This window comes from Mustelus asterias, chromosome 4 (assembly GCF_964213995.1).
Source record: "Mustelus asterias chromosome 4, sMusAst1.hap1.1, whole genome shotgun sequence".
In the NCBI taxonomy this organism is placed as follows: domain Eukaryota; kingdom Metazoa; phylum Chordata; class Chondrichthyes; order Carcharhiniformes; family Triakidae; genus Mustelus; species Mustelus asterias.
Window position 1 is genome coordinate 126,896,025 of NC_135804.1, and position 19,028 is coordinate 126,915,052.

The window sequence follows — 19,028 nt, forward strand, 5'->3', positions numbered from 1 at the left end:
TGGGTGGTGAATGGAAAGGAGGGGGTATCATTGTGAGCTCCAAGGTATCTATCTTTTGAATCATGCACTGCTCTGGGAATATTAACTGGACTGCAAGAATGCTGAGTCCTGTACGGATTATTTTTGTATCATTCAAACCTTTGTTACCATTAGGTTATTATTCCTGAACTACCTGCTTTTAGTGTTGCAGCAGAAAGTTGTGGTTCTGCTTGGCAGGTTTATTTCAATTAAGGATATCTTTGCACAAAATAGGTGATACAGCAAATTGTGGAATCAATCCTCCCTTCCTATACCTTACAAAAAGTACATAATGAGTATTTATCTTCCTTGTGTTTGATCCACAGCCTCCACGTACAGCTCACCCGGTGGTAAGGTTCTCCTGTGCTGATTGTGAACCAATGGTCATTGATAAATTACCCTTTGACAAATATGAACTTGAACCCTCACCTTTGACCCAGTACATTCTAGAGCGCAAATCCCCTCACACCTGCTGGCAGGTAAGTGTACTTCTGGCTCCAGTGAATGTGTATTCTGCATTTGTACCGTCAGTGCTTTCCTTTGGGCCATTGATTTTGTTTTTTCTTCCTGTATTGTTGGGAACAGTGGGTATTAAGAGAGCTACCTGCTAACAGACTGACCACACATGAGATGCACATATTTCACCATAACAATAGTCTTTAACAGAGAAAATAGATTTCAATGTTAGCTTGGTAATCTTGCCCCTCGCATTTCCATGCTGTACTGAGGGAGTTCCGTATGTCTTTTGGAAAAATTGTTAACAACTGAGCTGCCTACCTGTACTGGTGCCGTGGCAAATGTTTATCACTTGACCAACGCTGCTAAAACAGGTTATTTGTTCATTTATATCTATTGGAACCTTACTGTGTACTAATTTATTAGGGGCGTACTACTTTTTCCTCCATATCAACAGTGACTATTTTAAAATTGGTTAGTTGGCTGTGAAACATCAGACATTCAAGAAATATTAACGGTGATATTTAGACAGGGAGGTGGTGGTGAAGTGGTATTATCATTGGACCAGTAATCCAGGTATCCAGGCCAATGCTCTGAGGTCAACATGGTGGCACAAGGGTGGCACAGTGAACAAAGAACAATACAGCACAGGAACAGGCCCTTCGGCCCTCCAAGCCTGCGCCGCTCATGTGCCCAACTAGACCATTCGTTTGTATCCCTCTATTCCCAGTCTGTTCATGTGGCTATCTAGATAAGTCTTAAACGATCCCAGTGTGTCCGCCTCAATCACCTTGCTTGGGAGTGCATTCCAGGCCCCCACCACCCTCTGTGTAAAATACGTCCCCCTGGCATCTGTGTTGAACCTTGCCCCCCTCACCTTGAACCTGTGTCCCCTTGTGTTCGTCACCACCGACCTGGGAAAAAGCTTCCCACTGTTCACCCTATCTATGCCCTTCATAATTTTATACACCTCTATTAGGTCGCCCCCTCATCCTCCGTCTTTCCAGGGAGAACATCCCCAGTTTACCCAATCTCTCCTCATAGCTAAGACCCTCCATACCAGGCAACATCCTGGTAAACCTTTTCTGTACTCTCTCCAAAGCCTCCACGTCCTTCTGGTAGTGTGGCGACCAGAACTGGATACAGTATTCCAAATGTGGCCTAACCAACGTTCTATACAGCCGCAACATCATATGCCAACTTTTATCTTCAATGCCCCATCCAATAATGACTCACCTGAAGAAGGGGCTTGGAGCTCCGAAAGGTTGTGTGGCTTTTGCTACCAAATAAACCTGTTGGACTTTAACCTGGTGTTGTTAAACTTCTTACCATCCAATAAAGGCAAGCATGCCATATGCCTTCTTGACCACCCTCTCCACCTGTGCTGCCACCTTTAAGGATCTGTGGACTTGCACACCCAGGTCCCTCTGTGTGTCTATACTCCTGATGGTTCTGCCATTTATTGTATAGCTCCCCCTTACATTAGATCTACCGAAATGCATCACTTCGCATTTATCTGGATTAAATTCCATCTGCCATTTCTCCGCCCAATGTTCCAGCCTGTCTATATCCTGCTGTATTCTCTGACAATGTTCATCACTGTCCGCAACTCCAGCAATCTTCGTGTCGTCCGCAAACTTACTGATCACACCAGCTACATCTTCCTCCAAATCATTTATATATATCACAAACAGCAGAGGTCCCAGTACAGAGCCCTGCGGAACTCCACTAGCCACAGACCTCCAACCTGAAAAACACCCCTCCACTGCCACCCTCCGTCTTCTATGGCTAAGCCAGTTCTCCACCCATCTCGCTAGCTCATCTTTTTTCCCTTGAGATTTAACCTTTTGCACCAGCCTGCCATGAGGGACCTTGTCAAACGCTTTACTAAAATCCATATGGACGACATCCACGGCCCTTCCCTCGTCAATCGTTTTTGTCACCTCCTCAAAAAACTCAACCAAATTTGTGGGGCATGACCTCCCTCGTACAAAACCATGCTGTCTATCACTAATGGGATTATTCTGTTCTAAATGCGCATATATCCTATCTCTAAGAATCTTCTCCAACAATTTCCCTACCACGGATGTCAAGCTCACCGGCCTATAATTACCCGGGTTATCCTTGCTATCCTTCTTAAATTTTGGGACCACATTTGCTATCCTCCAATCCTCTGGGACTTCACCTGTGTCCACCTGTGATAGCAGTGGTTAGCACTGCTATCTCACAGTGCCAGGGACCTGGGTTCAATTCCAGTCTCAGGTGACTTTGGAATTTGCACGACCTACCTGTGTCTGCGTGGGTATCCTCCGGGTGCTCCGGTTTCCTTCCACAGTCCGAGGATATGCAGGTTAGTGGATTGGCCATGCTAAATTGTCTTTGGTGTCCCAAGGTATGTAGGTTGGGGGATTAGCAGGGTAAATGTGTGGGGTTACGGGGATAGGTTATGATGCTCTTTTGGAGTCAGTGCAAACTTGATGGGCAATAAATGCTGGCCTGGTCAGTGATGCCCACATCCCATGAAAGAATAAAACGATGCAGGTTCCTTTATTCTTAAATCTCAGCTGGCACTAGCTCCTACCTGCCAAATACTGCTGATTTGACTAATCCTTGAGGTGTAGCAGAAAACCTTTCTCTTTTGTGTTGCTAGCTCAAGAATGAGATTTGCAATTGTGATCCACTTTAACTCACTCAACCAAAGTAAATTTGATACCAACTAGCAGAAGTGTGACACCTGGAAATTAGAATTTGTTCTCCATTTGGTGTCATGATTGGAACTTTGATATTGGTATGGAATGCAATGAACTAGACTCAGACTAGAGTAAGCCTCAGTTCTCAGCGTCCTACTGCAAACATGATGTTGGGTAGGTGACAGTGAGGATAATGCAAATGAGAAGTGGCACAGCTTCTGGGTATCTCTGAACCAGAGGGAACTCTTTCACTCTTGGCCAACTCTGTCAAATGTAAATACATGCATTATATATAATATAGCCAGACGTGTCAGTGCGATTATAAAGTTTCACATGGCTTATGATCTATTGAGGGATCCTATTGGTTTCTAGAAAATAATACATCAGTTTCTGGCATGTATTTTTTAAGAATAGCTGAACAGGTCTATGTTGTATGTTCACAGGGTGGCGCAGTGGTTTAGCACTGCTGCATCATAGCACCGGGGACCCAGGTTCAGTTCTGGCTTTGGGATGAAGGAACTAAATGTAATACCTCCAAATTTGCAGATAATACAAAGTTGCGAGGGAGGGTGATGCTTCAGCGTGATTTGGATAGGCTGAGTGTGTGGGCATATGCATGGCAGATGCAGCATAATGTGGATAAATGTGAAGCTATCCACTTTGCTAGCAAAAGTAGGAAGACAGATTATTACTTGAATGGGTATAAATTGAGAGAGGTGATACTCAGCAAGACCTTGGAGTCCTCGTGCATCAGTCACTGAACGTAAGCGGGCAGGCAGTAAAGAAGGCAAATAGTATGTTGGCCTTCGTAGCGAGAGGATTTGAGTATAGCGATAGGGATGTTTTGCTGCAATTGTATAGGGTGTTGGTGAGGCCACATCTGGAGTATTGTGTGTAGTTTTGGTGTCCTTATCTGAGGAAGGATGTCCTTGCTATAGAGGGAATACAGCAAGGTTTACCAGGCTGATTCCTGGGATGGTTGGTCTGCCATATGAGGAGAGACTAAGTTATTTAGGATTATAGTCATTGGAGTTTAGAAAAGTGAGAGGGGATCTCATAGGATCAAACAGGGTTAGACATGGTAGATTCAGAAAGAATGTTCCCAATGGTGAGGGAATCCAGAACAAGGGGTCATAGTTAAAGGATAAGGGATAAACCTTTTAGAACTGAGGTGAGGGGAAATTTATTTAACCAGAGGGTGGTGAATGTGAATTCACTGCCACAGAAAATAGTTGAGGCTAAAAAAATTGAGAGATTTCAAGAAGGAATTAGATATAGCTCTTGGGGCTAAAGGGAACAAGGGATATGGGGGGAAGGGGGGATCAGACTATTGAATTTGATGATCAGCCATGATCAAAATGAATGGCGGAGCAGGCTTCAGGGCCGAATGGTCTCCTCCTGTTTCTAGTTTCAATGGTATGATTGACAACTTTTCAACTTATCCTGTTGTGCCAAAACATTCAATTCTGGAATTTACTGAAACTTGCTCGAAAGCTCCAGTCGTATCATGTAATGTATGTAGTACTGGTTGTGAAGTATGAAATGATGCAACATAGAGGGTGGCTATCGGGCCCATCATTTCTGTGTTGGCTCTTTGATAGAGCCGTGCATTAATCTTGTTCTACTCATTATCCACAGCTCTATTTTTTTTCCCCCCCTTCAAATAGTCAAGTAACAGCATTGATTTGAAAAATGTGAGGTACTTTGTTTACTGACTCACTTTTACACTTCATTCCTAGGTGTTTGTGAGCAGTAGTGGAAAATACAGTGATCTTGGTCATCCGTTCGGTTACCTTAAGGCGAGCACAACATTAACCTGTGTGAATCTCTTTGTTATGCCTTACAACTACCCGGTGCTGCTACCACAGCTTGGTATGTTCATCTGTATTGTAAACTTTTAATATGAATAAATACGAGGGAAGAGGGTTTCTGACATGATATAAAGGGCAGTTAATAAAACTCCTTCAATAGAAACATTGAATCAAACATTGTTGCCTGTTTGCTTTATATTTTTACACATTTGCTGCACTGTTCTTTGTTCTGTTAAACTGGAAAGGATGCAAGAAAGATTTACAAGAATTTTACTAGGATTGGAAGGTTTGAATTGGAAAGAGAGGCTGGATAGACTGAGATGGATGCAAAATTGGCTTCTTGATAGAAGCCAGAGGGTGGTTGTAGAGGGTTGTTTTTCAAACTGGAGGCCTGTGACCAGCGGTGTGCCTCAGGGATCGGTGCTGGGTCCACTGTTATTTGTCATTTATATTAATGATTTGGATGAGAATATAGGAAGCATGGTTAGTAAGTTTGCAAATGACACCAAGATTGGTGGCACAGTGAAGAAAGTTATCTCCATTTGCAATGGGATCTTGATCAATTGGGCCAGTGGGCTGACGAATGGCAGATGGAGTTTAATTTAGATTAATGCGAGGTGATGCATTTTGGTAGATTGAACCAGGACAGGACTTAATGAGTTAATGGTAGGGCGTTGGGAAGAGTTGCAGAACAAAGAGATCTAGGGGTACATGTTCATAGCTCCTTGAAAGTGGAGTCACAGGTGGACAGAGTGATGAAGAAGGCATTCAGCATGCTTGGTTTCATTGTTCAAAACATTGAATACAGGAGTTGGGAGGTCTTGTTGAAGTTGTACAAGACATTGGCAAGGCCACACTTGGAATACTGTGTGCAGTTCTGGTCACCCTATTATAGAAAGGATATTATTAAACTAGAATGAGTGCAGAAAAGATTTACTAGGATGCTACCGGGACTTGATGAACAAAGAAAATTACAGCACAGGAACAGGCCCCTCGGCCCTCCAAGCCTGCACCGACCATGCTGCCCGACTTAACTAAAACCCCCTACCCTTGCAGGGACCATATCCTTCTATTCCCACCCTAAAAGAAGATGGTTTGAGTTAAGGAGAGGCTGTATAGACTGAGACTTTTTTCTCTGGAGTGTAGAAGGCTGAGGGGTGATCTTATAGAGGTCTATAAAATAATGAGGGACGTAGATCAGCTAGATAGTCAATATCTTCTCCCAAAGGTAGGGGGGTCTAAAACTAGAGGGCATAGGTTTAAGGTGAGAGGAGAGAGATACAAAAGTGTCCAGAGGGGCAATTTTTTCACAGAGGGTGGTGAGTGTCTTGGAACAAGCTGCCAGAGGTAGTAGAGGTGGATACAATTTTGTCTTTTAAAAAGCATTTAGACAGTTACATGGGTAAAATAGATATAGTGATATAGGCCAAATGCGGCCAATTGGGATTAGCTTTGGGGTTTAAAAAAAAGGCGGCATGGGCAAGTTGGGCCAAAGGGCCTGTTTCCATGCTGTAAATCTCCTATGACTCTATGACTTTTTCCCTGGAGTGTAGGAAGATGAGTGGTGACCTTTATAGAGGTTTTAAAATCACGGAGGGCAGAGATAAGGTGAATAACCCAGGTCTTTTCCTCAGGGTAGGGGAGTCCAAAACTAGAGGGCATAAGTTTAAGGTGAGAGGGTAAGATTTAAAAGGAACCTGAGAGGCAACTTTTTCACACACAGGGTGGTGCGTATTTGGAATGAGTTGCCAGAGGAATTAGCTTGAAAAGTTCTGGGAAGGCAGTTGAATAACTGCCAGAAACCTGAACAAGAAGCTGAGGCATCCGCAGGTCTGTTAAGAAAAGGTGGAGGCTTACATAGTATTATGAAAGTCAAACTCATCTTAACGTTGAGAGTGGAGGTTGGAAACTCCAACTCTAGATGGGGAACAGGCTGCATGTGCACAGATTGCTATTAGCACTTATTTTGTGGCCAACCCGCCTGTCCAAGAAGCAAAACTGTGCAAAAGCCTGGGTCAAGTGGCTGGGAGTGGAGCACCATAGGAGGCAAGAATTCCAGGCAGAGGACGGAAGAAAGATTTCAAAAGAAGAGTACTTGAGATGGGACGAGAAAAGGTGCCAGTTCAATTAAAAAGAGAGAAACAGAAAACGGGCTCTAAACAAGAAAAGCTTGTGGACAGCAGACTTTAATTGAAGAAGTATGCAAAGGATAAAAGTACCTAACCACTTATATATATAAAATGCATTGCCTAATACAGAGTATATTGTTTTTTAAAAATCAACCCCCCTGGATGTGAACTTTGCTGATAGGCTGGCAATAATATCTTCCCCCCCGCCCCCCCCCCCCCCCCCCCCAGTTACCCTGAGAAAATTGTAGTGGATTGCCTTTTTGAATTACTGAAGTCTGCATGATGATGATGTTAGGTAGGATGTTGAGTCAGTAACAGTGAGGGAGCAGCGATGTACCCCCAAGCAAGGATGGGGAATGATTTGAAAGTGATAATGTTTCTGAGACATCATTGCCGATGTCTTTCTAATTAGTGATGGGAGCAGTGGAGATTGGTATTAAAATAATTAGAATTAATTAATGACCTATGAGTGAAGGTGTTCCTAGGTGGCCGTGATCGTGATATGATTGAATTTTACATTCAGTTTGAGGGAGAGCAGTGGATCCAAGACTAGTATTTTAAACTTAAATAAGGGCAATATGAGGGCATAAAAACAGCGCTAGGTAAAGTGAACTGACCAAGAGATTGAGGGATAGATCAATAGAAATGCAGAGGCAGACATTAAGTGGAGATTTCAGAATGCACAGATTAGATACATTCTAATGAGAAAGAAAACATCCAAAGAGAAGACCCACCATGTGGTTAACTAAAAAGAAGACAGTATCAAACTTGAAGAAAAAACATATAATTGCACAAACATGGGTGGCAGGTTAGGTGGCCAAAAAACAGCAAATAATGACGGAGAGCTTGATAAGGAAGGAAGAATTAGAGTACAAGTTAAAGCTAGCTAGAAACATAAAGTCAAATATTCTTGTAAAAAAGTGTGTTAGTTCTGCAGGAAGTGTATCTTGGGAATTAATGACGGAAAATAAGGAGATGGCAGATAAATTGAACTGGCATTCTGCATCAAGCTTCACTACTGAGGGAATTGCAATCACCAGGGAAATGGTATTGAGTAAATTGTTGGAGCTGTGGGCTGACAGGTTCCTCATCTTAGAGTCTAAAAGAAGTGGCAAATCAGAAAGATGATTAAGGTTGCCACTTAGTGTCAGAGGGACTAGCAGGGAAAATACGAGGGGATAAGGTGATAGGGCCTGGGTAGGATTGTTGTGGTGCAGGCTTGATGGGCCAAATGGCCTCCTTCTGCACTGTTGATTCTATGAAATGATGAGAGATTACAGAGCTCTTACAATACAGAGGGACCTGGCGATCCTAGTGCATGAATCGTAAAAGGCTAGTATGCATGTGCAACAAGTGGTGGCACAGTGGTTAGCACTGCTGCGACACAGGAACCCTGGTTTGCTTCTGGCCTTGTGTGACTGTGTGGAATTTGCACGTTCTCCTTGTGTCTGTGTGGGTGTCCTCCTAGTGCTCCAGTTTCCTCCCACAGCCCAAAGATATGCAGGTTAGGTGGAATGGCCATGCTAAATTGTCCCTTAGTGTCCAAAAGATGTGTAGATTAGGTGGATTAGTCCTGAGATTGCACGGGGCGGGTGGGGGAGTTGGTGCGGACTCGATGGGCCGAGTGTTCTCCTTCTGCCCTGCGAGGATTCTAAAAGTAACCAGGAAAGTGAGAAAACATTATTATTTATTGCGAGGGGAATTGATTACAAAAGTAGGGAAATTATGCTTCCATTATACAGAGCATTGGTAAGACCACATTTGGAGTACTGTGAACAATATTGGTCTCCTGATTTACTAGATGCCTTCAATGGGTGGCGCAGTGGTTAGCACTGCTGCCTCTCAGTGCCAAAGACCCAGGTTCAGTTCTGGCCTCGGGTCACTGTGTGGAGTCTGCATGTTCTCGCCATGTCTGTGTGGGTTTCCTCTGGGTGCTTTGGTTTCCTCCCACACTCCAAAGATGTGTGGGTTAGGTGGGTTAGCCGTGTTAAATTGCCGCTTAGTGTCAGGGGGACTAGCAGGGAAAATACCTGGGTTCAAGGTGATGAGGCCTGGGTGGGATTGTGGTCGGTGCAGACTCGATGGGCCGAATGACCTCCTTCTGCACTGTCGGGATTCTATGAAATGTGAGTTATCTTACGAGGAAAGGCTTGTATCTGCTGGAGTTTAGAAGAGTAAGAGGGACATGATAGAAACATAAGATTCTGAGAGGTTTCGGAGAGGATATTTTCTCTTGTGGGAGAATCTGTACTAGGAAGTCGGTGTTTAAAAATTAAACACTGACTTCCTAGTCATTTAAGACAGGCAAGGAGAAATATTATTTGAGGGTTGCAAGTCTTTGGAATGCTTCCTTAAAAAGTAATGAAAGCAGAGTCTTTGCATATTTGTAAAGCAGAGGTAGATCAATTCTTGACTAACAAGGGGTTATTGGGGATAGACGGGAAAGTGGAGTGCAAGTTACAATCAAACCAACCATTCTTTTGAATGGCGGAGCAGGATCGACAGGCTGAGTGGCCTTCTCTTGCTCCTAATTCATATGTTTATTAGTAAATCAGTCATACCTGAGATTTGATGTTATTTAATAGCATGATTTGTTCATTCCCAAGAAGCTGTCATTGCTTGTTTTATTGTCATTACAGATGATTTGTTCAAAGTGCACAAATTGAAACCAAATCTGAAGTGGCGCCAAACCTTTGAGAATTACTTGAAGACCATGCCTCCGTATTATCTGTTGGTACGTGCAAATTGTTTGTTTTCATTCGTTAATTTTGAATCAGAGCTGACTCGAAACGTTGGCTCCGTTCTCTTTGCACAGACGCTATCAGACCCTCTGAGATTTTCCAGTATTTTCTGTTTCTGTTTCAGATTCCAGCATCCGCAGTATTTTGTTTTTATGTTGGTACCACTAGCTTAGCCAGTGTTTATTGCCCATTCCAAATTGCCCTTGGGAAGGTGATGGTGAGATGCCTTCTTGAACTGCTGCAATCACGTGGTGTAGGTACACCCACAGTGCTGTTGGGAGGAAGTTCCAGCATTTTAACCCAGTGAGAGTGAAGGACCAGCAATATATTTCCAAGTCAGGCTGGTGTGTGACTTGGTGGGGAACTTTTAATTGGTGGTGTCCTCGTGTATCTGCTCTCCTTGTATTTGGTGGTAGAGGTTATGGGATTAGAAGGTGCTATGGAAGGAACCTTTGTGAGTTGCCTCAGTGCAGCTTGTAGTTGGTATCCACTGCTGCCTTAATGGAGGAGGGAGTAAATGTTTAAGTTGATGGATGAGGTGCAAATCAAGTGGGTTGCTTTAAGGCCGTAAGATATAGGAGCAGAATTAGGCCACTCGGCCCATTGAGTTTGCTCCACCATTCAATCATGGCTGATATTTTTCTCATCCCCATTCTCCTGCCTTTTCCCCATAACCCCTGATCCCCTCATTAATCAAGAACCTATCTATCTCTGTCTTAAAGACACTCAATGACCTGGCCTCCACAGCCTTCTGCGGAAAAGAGTTCCACAGATGGATGATTTTAGAACGCCAAAGGCGAGAGGGGGTGCAGAAAATTCTTGAGCGTTTCTTTAATTCTAATTTTGGTAACGCGATCAGATGGTGGAAATTGCCTCAAAACCCAGCATTCACATTTTCACAGCAGCACCCCACTGCAGGAAGCAGCAGTTTTCAGGTGTCAGTCCTATTTGTACTGGTCCCACCTCCCCCAGAACTGGTTCCAATGTTCCAGGAATTTGAATCCCTCCCTCTTGCACCGTCCCTCAAGCCACATATTCATCTTGGTTATCCTGACATTCCTACTCTGAATAGCAAATGGCACTGGTAGCATCCTGACATTACTATCGTTGAGGTTCTACTTTTTAGTTTAACTCTTAACTCCCTAAATTCAGGTTGTAGTATCTCATCCCTTTTTTTATCGATATAATTGGTGCCTATATGTACCACGGCTGCTCTGAGACATCCTTGACCCTTGCACCAGGGAGGCAACGTACCATCCTGAAGTCTCGTTTGCGTCCGCAAAAACACCTGTCTATTCCCCTTGCATTCGAATCCCCAATCACAATAGCTCTGCCACTCTTTTCCTGCCTTCCTGCGCAGCAAAGCCAGCCATGGTGCCATGAACTTGGCTGCTGCCACCTTCTCCTGGTGAGCCATCTCCCCCAACAGTATCCAAATGGTATATCTGTCTTGGAGGGAGATGACCGCAGGGGACCCCCCTGCCTTCCTACTCTCCCTCTGTCTGGTGGTCACCCATTCCCTAGCTCTCTCAGTAATTTTTATCTGCAGTGTGACCAACTCACTGAACGTGCTATCCACGACTTCCTCAGCTTCGTGGCTGCTCCAAGTGAATCCATCTGCAGGTCCAGAGCCGTCAGGCACTCAAACAGGAACTGCACTTGCACATCTCTTGCACATGAAGGAGCCAGAGAAACCGGAAGGGTCCCTGAATTCCCACATCGCTCAAGAGGAGCATGACACGGGTCTAGGATCTCCTGCCATGACTTAACCCTTAAGTTAACTTGCCAAGAGAAAAAAGAAAAGAAAAACGACTTGCCAGTCACCAGCCAATCACTTGCCTGCTGGCTGTGACATCACGGTTCGATTTCTGTCTACCTCTTACTTGCCCTCAAGTCTCCCTGCCTCTCTGCTCCTCCTGTTCCCCTCAGCACCGAATTCCCAATCAGCTCCAAATTTCCGATACCCTCGCTCTGGCTGCAGTTTCTCTCCCACTGGTCGTGCGCCTGCTAAACCACTGCCTTATACACAATTTGCAGCCTCTTTCTTTACTTGATGCACTGCACCCACCTGTACACGTTGACCTTTAGAATATCTTTGCATAGCTGGAAGCCCTGAGAAATTTCTAGAGCCTTCTGGAAAGTCAGAGTGGCTTCTCCCAACAAACAATGCTGAATGCTTGTCCTCAATAATGCTGCAGACTAGTCTGTTCCAGAGCATGTCCTCTAACACTGCCCCAAACTCAGGGGTTGTCTTCATTCTCACTGCAATGGAAGGGATACACAGAGCTTCTCACTGCGATGGGAGGGGTACACAGAGCTTCTCACTGCGATGGAAGGGGTACACAGAGCTTCTCACTGCGAAGGGGGGCGGGGGGACAGACAGCTTCTCGCTGCGGGGGGGTGGGGGGGAGGGTGCACACAGAGCTTCTCATTGCAATGGAAGGGTACACAGAACTTCTCACTGTGAGGGGGGGTTGCACACACAGCTTCTCACTGCGAGGGGTAGGGGTGCACACACAGCTCCTCACTGCGATGGGAACGGTACACAGAGCTTCTCACTGCAAGGGGGAGTACCCAGAGCTTCTCACTGCGAGGGGGGTCGCACACAGAGCTTCTCACTGTGAGGAGGGGTACACAGCTTCTCACTGCAAGGGGGAGTACCCAGAGCTTCTCACTGCGAGGGGGGTCGCACACAGAGCTTCTCACTGTGAGGGTGGGTACACAGCTTCTCACTGCAAGGGGTTAAAAACTGCTGCTTGGTGAGTATGATCTGCATACGTTTTGCCACTAAACAGCCCCTTTTGAAATAACGCAACATAAACTTCCAGGCACTTCCGAAAACTGTCCAAGGCTCATCCAAAGCAGCATGTGGCACAGTGTTAGCACTGCTGCGTCACAGCGCCAGGGACCTGGGTTCAATTCCCGGCTTGGGTCACTGTGTGGAGTTTGCATGTTCTCCCCGTGTCTGCGTGGGTTTCCTCCGGGTGTTCCGGTTTCCTCCCACAGAGATATACTGGTTTGGTGCATTGACCATGCTAAATTCTCCCTCAGTGTACCTGAACAGACGCCAGAGTGTGGCGACTAGGGGATTTTTACAACAGCTTCATTGCAGTGTGAATGTAAGCCTATTTGTGACAATAATAAATCAACTTTAAAATCTATGCTACTGTGTTATAGTTATAGAAGGATAAATTTCTGGGTAATAGCAATCTCCGGGATGTTGACTGTAATAATGCTGTTGAACATCAAAAGGAAATGGTCAGGTTATTTCTTATTATGTAATGGTCATTGCCTGGCTCTTGTGTGGCACAAACATTTGCACATTTCTGATCATTGTCTTTATGTTTCAGCCATTGAAAAAAGCACTGCGGATGATGGGAGCTCCCAATTTAATCGGTGACAGTAGTATTGACTGTGGGCTCAGTTACAGTGTAATTTCTTACCTCAAGAAACTCAGCCAACAGGTAATAAACAAATTAAGCTTCATATCCTCCATTACCATGGCTCTTACCTGGTATGGCACTGAACCATACAGAGCAGCAAATGTATAGGTTCAATGAATGATCTTTGCCAGAACCTCCTTATTATGGTGTGGTAAAGATTTAACCAGTGGTTGTAGCATATTTGGATTTTCAGAAAGCATTTGATAAGATATCATACCAGGTTATTGCATAAAATTAGGATTCATAGGATTGGGGGTTGTAGATTACCATTGAATGAGGGAATTGGTTAATGGATACAAAGAAAAGAGTAGATATAAATGGGATATTTTGGATTGGCAGGCTGTAACTAACAAGGTATTGCAATGTGTGCTGATGCTATACTTTGGTAGGAAAATAAAAAAGCAGAATATTTTTGAATGGTGAGTGACTGGGAAATATTTGCATTCAGAGGAACCTGCAGAGGGAATAACAAAGAATATATGTTTAGTAGGGTACAGTTAGGGAGATGGATACTGCAGCCAAGGGGAGAACCCTGAAGGCTGTCCATTGCCAGGGTAAAGGACATCTCAGGGCTGGAGAGGAACTTTGAGTGGGATGCAGGATCCAGTTATCATGACTCATGTGGGTACCAACACCATAGGTGGGACTAAGAAATTCTGCCTAGAGGGTTTGAGCAAGGGAACTATCTGAGCCATGAGCAAATTGGCATACGGTCAATAAGATCAGAGAATTTAATGCATAGCTCAAAGATGGAGTTGTGAGGGGGGGGGGGGTGTTGGTGCGCTGAAATAGGAGGCAGTACAGGTGACTCCAGAACAAGTGTGGAGACTGAAATGTTTGGGTGAGGGTTGGGCCCAAGGGTCTGCCTCTGCGCCATGTTTACATTTTTAATAAGTAATAAAAACATCCCTCCAGCCCTGACTGCCAAACACTCTCTATACACCATCTATGCCAATTGATATCCATGGCCCCTCTATACCAGGTCATGCCCCTCTGCCCACTCCCATAGCCCGTCACTTCCCCATGCCACCTTAGTGCTAACATATGACACCCATAATCCCCCTCGCTGCCCTTTGTTCCAACCCTCTCATGTCAACTCACCTGGTATCCTTTGACATCTCTTGGACAGTTTGTCACTTTCTGCTCAGCTTGACAGTTCCAGTGAGTTTGTGTATGAAAAGTGAATGATCATGTTTAAATTGAATTGTACATAAGGGTATTTGACATTATGGAAGGTTGGGAATGTAAAGAAAAAGAGGTGGAGTGGCCCTGTTAGTAAATGATGAAATCGATATAGTCGTGAGAAATGATCCTGATTCAGAGAAATAAAATGTATCAGTTTGGGTGGAGATGAGAAATAGCAAAGGAAAGTAGTGGGAGTGAATTATAGGCCTCCTGACAGTAGTTGCACTGTACCACAGCGTATAAATCAAAAAACAAGGGGGGCACTCAAGAAAGGTACTGCAAAAATCATGGCAGATTTAAATCTTCGTATACATTGACCAAATTAAATTGGCAAAGACAGTCTGGAGGATGGGTGCATAGCATGTATTTTGGGACAGTTTCTTAGAGCACTAACTTGTAGACCAGGGAGCAGGCTATTTTGGACCAGGATATGTGTAATGAGAGGACTAATTGATGACTTAATGGTAAAGGATTATCTAGGTTAGAGCGATCATCACCATCCTACCCAGCCCCTCCTGGCGCTTTATCTCCGTAACCCCACCCATTCATCATGGCTAATCCACATAACCTATTCATCTTTAGTTTTCTCAACCCTTTCCCCTCTCTCCACCCTTTCTTCATTTCCACACCCTACATCTCACCTATTTCCTTACCCCTTGCCACCCCATTTCAACCCTTCCCCATTCCCACATCCCCTTGCCCTTCAGAGAACCAGCAAGTACAATGAGACGATTGGCCTCCCGTTCTGTAACCAATCTGTGGGTTTAAGGAGAAATGAGATAATTATATGAGGGAGAAAGGAATAGAGAGTTATACTGATCTAGTTGAATGAGGAAGGTGGAAGGGGAATCATGTAGAGTACGAGAATCAGCACGGACATGTTGGATCGAATGGCCTCTTTCTGTGCTTCCCTTCTGTAATTCTCTCCTAGCTGGTTCTAGCTGTGGATCCACAGCGATACAGCCGTGGCTCAGTTGGTGCACTCCTACCTCTGAATTCCAAGGTTCTAGTTTCATGCCCCACTATCAGATTTTGAGCACAAAATCAAGGCTTAACGCTCCTTGGACAGGCTAGGAGAGTGGGCAAAGAAGTGACAGATGGAATACAATGTGGGAAAGTGTGAGGTTATGCACTTTGGTAGGAAGAATAGAGACATAGACTATTTTCTAAATGGGGAAAGGCTTCAGAAATCTGAAGTCAAAGGGAGTCCCGAGCTGCATGTTAACCCTAACTCTTAGGGTTAACATGCAGCTCGGGGAAAAATACAGAAAGGTAGTTGTTGTGTTTTAAGCCCAGCAACGTGACTCTATTAGGGGACATGTTTGGTTTTTGTATTTTTACATGAAGATGAGTTGTATTGATTGAACAAAATAGGTTGATCATAAACTATGGCTCTGAACTCACTTACATAAAGTAAAAGTACCTTAACAACATTGCTTTAAAAAAAAAAGACACATTACCAAAACATTTTATCTGGTACTCATCAGGACAAATGCAAGATTACCAAATTTGGCAACCTGTCTCTCATTTCAGCAATATTCGAGTTCTGTACTAAGCAGCAACTTAATAATTAATACCTGGCATTGCCTTACCAGTTCACGTTAAAAGGATTGGTGGGTTAGGTGCATGCAGGAAATGCAAATATCCGCTACAGATCATACTGGAGTACTGTTACTGGATTCCTAAGTTATATTATTGCATAGGTAGATATTGGGGGTGCGAGTCTACTCCAGCGAGTCTACATATGTAAGCATATGGGAACTACTTAACAGGAGTTACTTATGCACCAAGCCTGAGTGAGTTTACTGATTTTGTAATAGAATATATGTAATATAAAGCTGATTTGTGTTTCAGGCCAAAATAGAGTCAGACCGTATAATTGCATCCGTTGGGAAAAAGACCCCGCAAGAGGTGGGAATCAAAGTTAAAAACCAATCTAGTGTTCTGTCTCTGGCTCATCGCAGAGACTTCAAACAGCTGCTGCAAGGAATCATGGGGGAAGTGCCCCTTAGGCCCATGGAACTAAGCATGAAGGAGTTTGCTGGCTTTCAGATGGCAATCCTGAACAAGGTGAATGGTTTCTTCTATTAGTTAATATACATGGTTGAACAAGAAATAAAATGTTGTATTGTGATAGAGATTCCATTGCCTTGTTAATGATGGGAAGTTTTTTTAAATTCCTGCTTTAAAGTGATGTGGGCACTGTTATCTATCCCTAATTGCTAGGCCATTTCAGAGGCCAACCACATTGCTGTGGATCTGGAGGCACCGGATGAGGATGGCAGATTTCCTCTTTCAAAAGTGAATTAGTGAATCAGAGGTTTTTATGACAATTGGTGATAGCTTCAGGATCACTGTTACTGAGACTAGCTTTCAATTCCAGACTGAATTGAATTTAACAACCCATCAGCTGCTGTGGTGGGATTTGAACCTGTGTCCCCAAAGCATAAGCATGAGTCCAGTGACATTACCACTATGGCACCATCTCCCCTCGTATTTTGAGTGAAATTGTATTTGGGTTTCTCAACAAGAAAATTCAATTTTAAAATGGCCTTATCTTCAAAACTAGGATGTTAAGCCGCAGACGTACAGGAATGCCTACGATATTCCTCGCCGGAGCCTGTTAGACCAGCTAACTAGAATGAGATCAAATCTGCTTAAAACAACCCAGAAACTGATTCGTGGACAAGATGAAGGTAAGAATGAATGTGAGATACCATTAAAACTGCAAAATGGCAGATATGTTCCATTTTATAAGCCAGTTAGTGGGAAAGGAGTTTTGTCATAGTCTTGGTTGTGCTGGAGATCTGAAGAAGAGATGAAATTTGTCACAAATCTTGTGGCTGAGGGCACCTCTGGCTACACTTGGATACAGGAAGAAGTCTTAACAACACCAGGTTAAAGTCCAACAGGTTTATTTGGTAGCAAAAGCCACTAGCTTTCGGAATAGGCTGTCCCTTCGTCAGGTGGGTGGGAGTTCTGATTACAAACAGGGCACAAAGACACAAACTCCATTTACATGAATAATGATTGGAATGTGAGCCTTTACAGCTAATCAAGTATTAAAAGTACAGACAATGTGAGTGGAGGGAGCATTAAGCACAGGTTAAAGAGATGTGTATTGTCTCCAGACAGGACAGCTAGTGGGATTTTGCAAGCCCAGGCAGGTTGTGGGGGTTACAGACAGTGTGACATGAACCCAATATCCCGGTTGAGGCCGTCCTCGTGTGCGGAACCTGGCTATAGCTATATGTGTGCGGAACCTGCGGAACACAGACTGCACTTGGATAAGCAGTTTGATGCCATAGAGACCATGAAGAGATCAAGGGAAGTGGTGGAGGGATAGAGCTGGGTGGGGTTCAGGTACATGTAGCTCAATGTTTTGGCAGATAGAGGAAGAAAGGCAAAGCTGGATACTTCCCTTCTTGAGAAAATAAGCTGTTGCTGGAGATATTCTAGCTATGATCAAATCATTAACATCAGAAGCAGAGGAGGGGACTGAACCAAGTTGGACAGTGGAAGAGGATGACCTGATCATGTTAAAGGACTTGACTTTCTTTTGTTACATTAAAAATTTTAAAACCGTTATTAGTTATGGGACAATTAGTTTTGTAACTGTGGTATTTTTTTCTTCTCCAGCTGCCATGTTTAAAAGAACATTCATTAGACACAGAACAAATTGAAAAAACCTTGTTGTGCCTGCTGCACAGTCTGTTTTAACCCTTATATGGTCATAGAGGTTTACAGCATGAAAACAGGCCCTTCAGCCCAACTTGTCCATGCCGCCCTTTTTTTTTAAATCCCCAAGCTAGTCCCAATTGCCCGCATTTGTCCCATATCCCCCTATACCCATCTTACCAATGTAACTGTCTAAATGCTTTTTAAAAGACAAAATTGTACCCGCCTCTACTACTACCTCTGCAGCTTGTTCCAGACACTCACCCCCCTCTGTGTGAAAAAATTACCCCTCTGTACCTTTTAGTATCTCTCCCCTCTCACCATAATCCTATGCTCTCTACTTTTAGACTCCCCTACCTTTGGAAAAGATATTGACTATCTAGCTGATCTATGCCCCTCATTATTTTATAGACCTCTTTAAGATCACCCCTCAGCCTCCTATGCTCCAGAGAAAAAAGTCCCAGTCTATCCAGCCTCTCCTTATAACTCAAACCATCAAGTCCCGGTAGCATCCTAGTAAATCTCTTCTGCACTCTTTCTAGTTTAATAATATCCTTTCTATAATAATGTGACCAGAACTGTACACAGCATCTCAAGGGCAATTAGGGAGGGAGGGGCAATAAATGCTGGTCCAACCAGCAAAGCCCACATCACAGATGTGCATGATAAGGATGTGCTAATCAGCAATGTGTACATCAAACTCCACTTGTCACCTTTTGAATTTAACACAGTAACATATTCAAGCTTCATTGATGGAGTATAGGGGGAACATTAGCAAAACATGAGCCACAAGTCAGTGGAATATTAATAAACCGTGCTTTTGACAAAGGAGACTACTCAGTCCATCGAATCCCTGACTGTTAAAGGAATGCTTGGA

At 44.0% G+C, this 19,028-nt stretch overlaps 1 protein-coding gene across 5 annotated transcripts in view; it reads left to right on the forward strand.

Moving 5' to 3' along the window:
• ints6l (integrator complex subunit 6 like) overlaps positions 1-19,028 on the forward strand; it is an 86,714-nt gene that overhangs the window by 50,471 nt on the left and 17,215 nt on the right. For 4 of the 5 annotated variants that reach the window (XM_078211730.1, XM_078211728.1, XM_078211727.1 and 1 more), the window contains 6 exons: positions 345-497; positions 4,904-5,036; positions 9,744-9,838; positions 13,196-13,309; positions 16,328-16,543; positions 17,043-17,169. In XM_078211730.1, coding sequence (XP_078067856.1) covers positions 345-497; positions 4,904-5,036; positions 9,744-9,838; positions 13,196-13,309; positions 16,328-16,543; positions 17,043-17,169 — 838 coding nt within the window. Of the gene's footprint in view, positions 1-344; positions 498-4,903; positions 5,037-9,743; positions 9,839-13,195; positions 13,310-16,327; positions 16,544-17,042; positions 17,170-19,028 lie in introns of those variants that run through there. The other variant, XR_013497660.1, reaches the window with a different exon arrangement.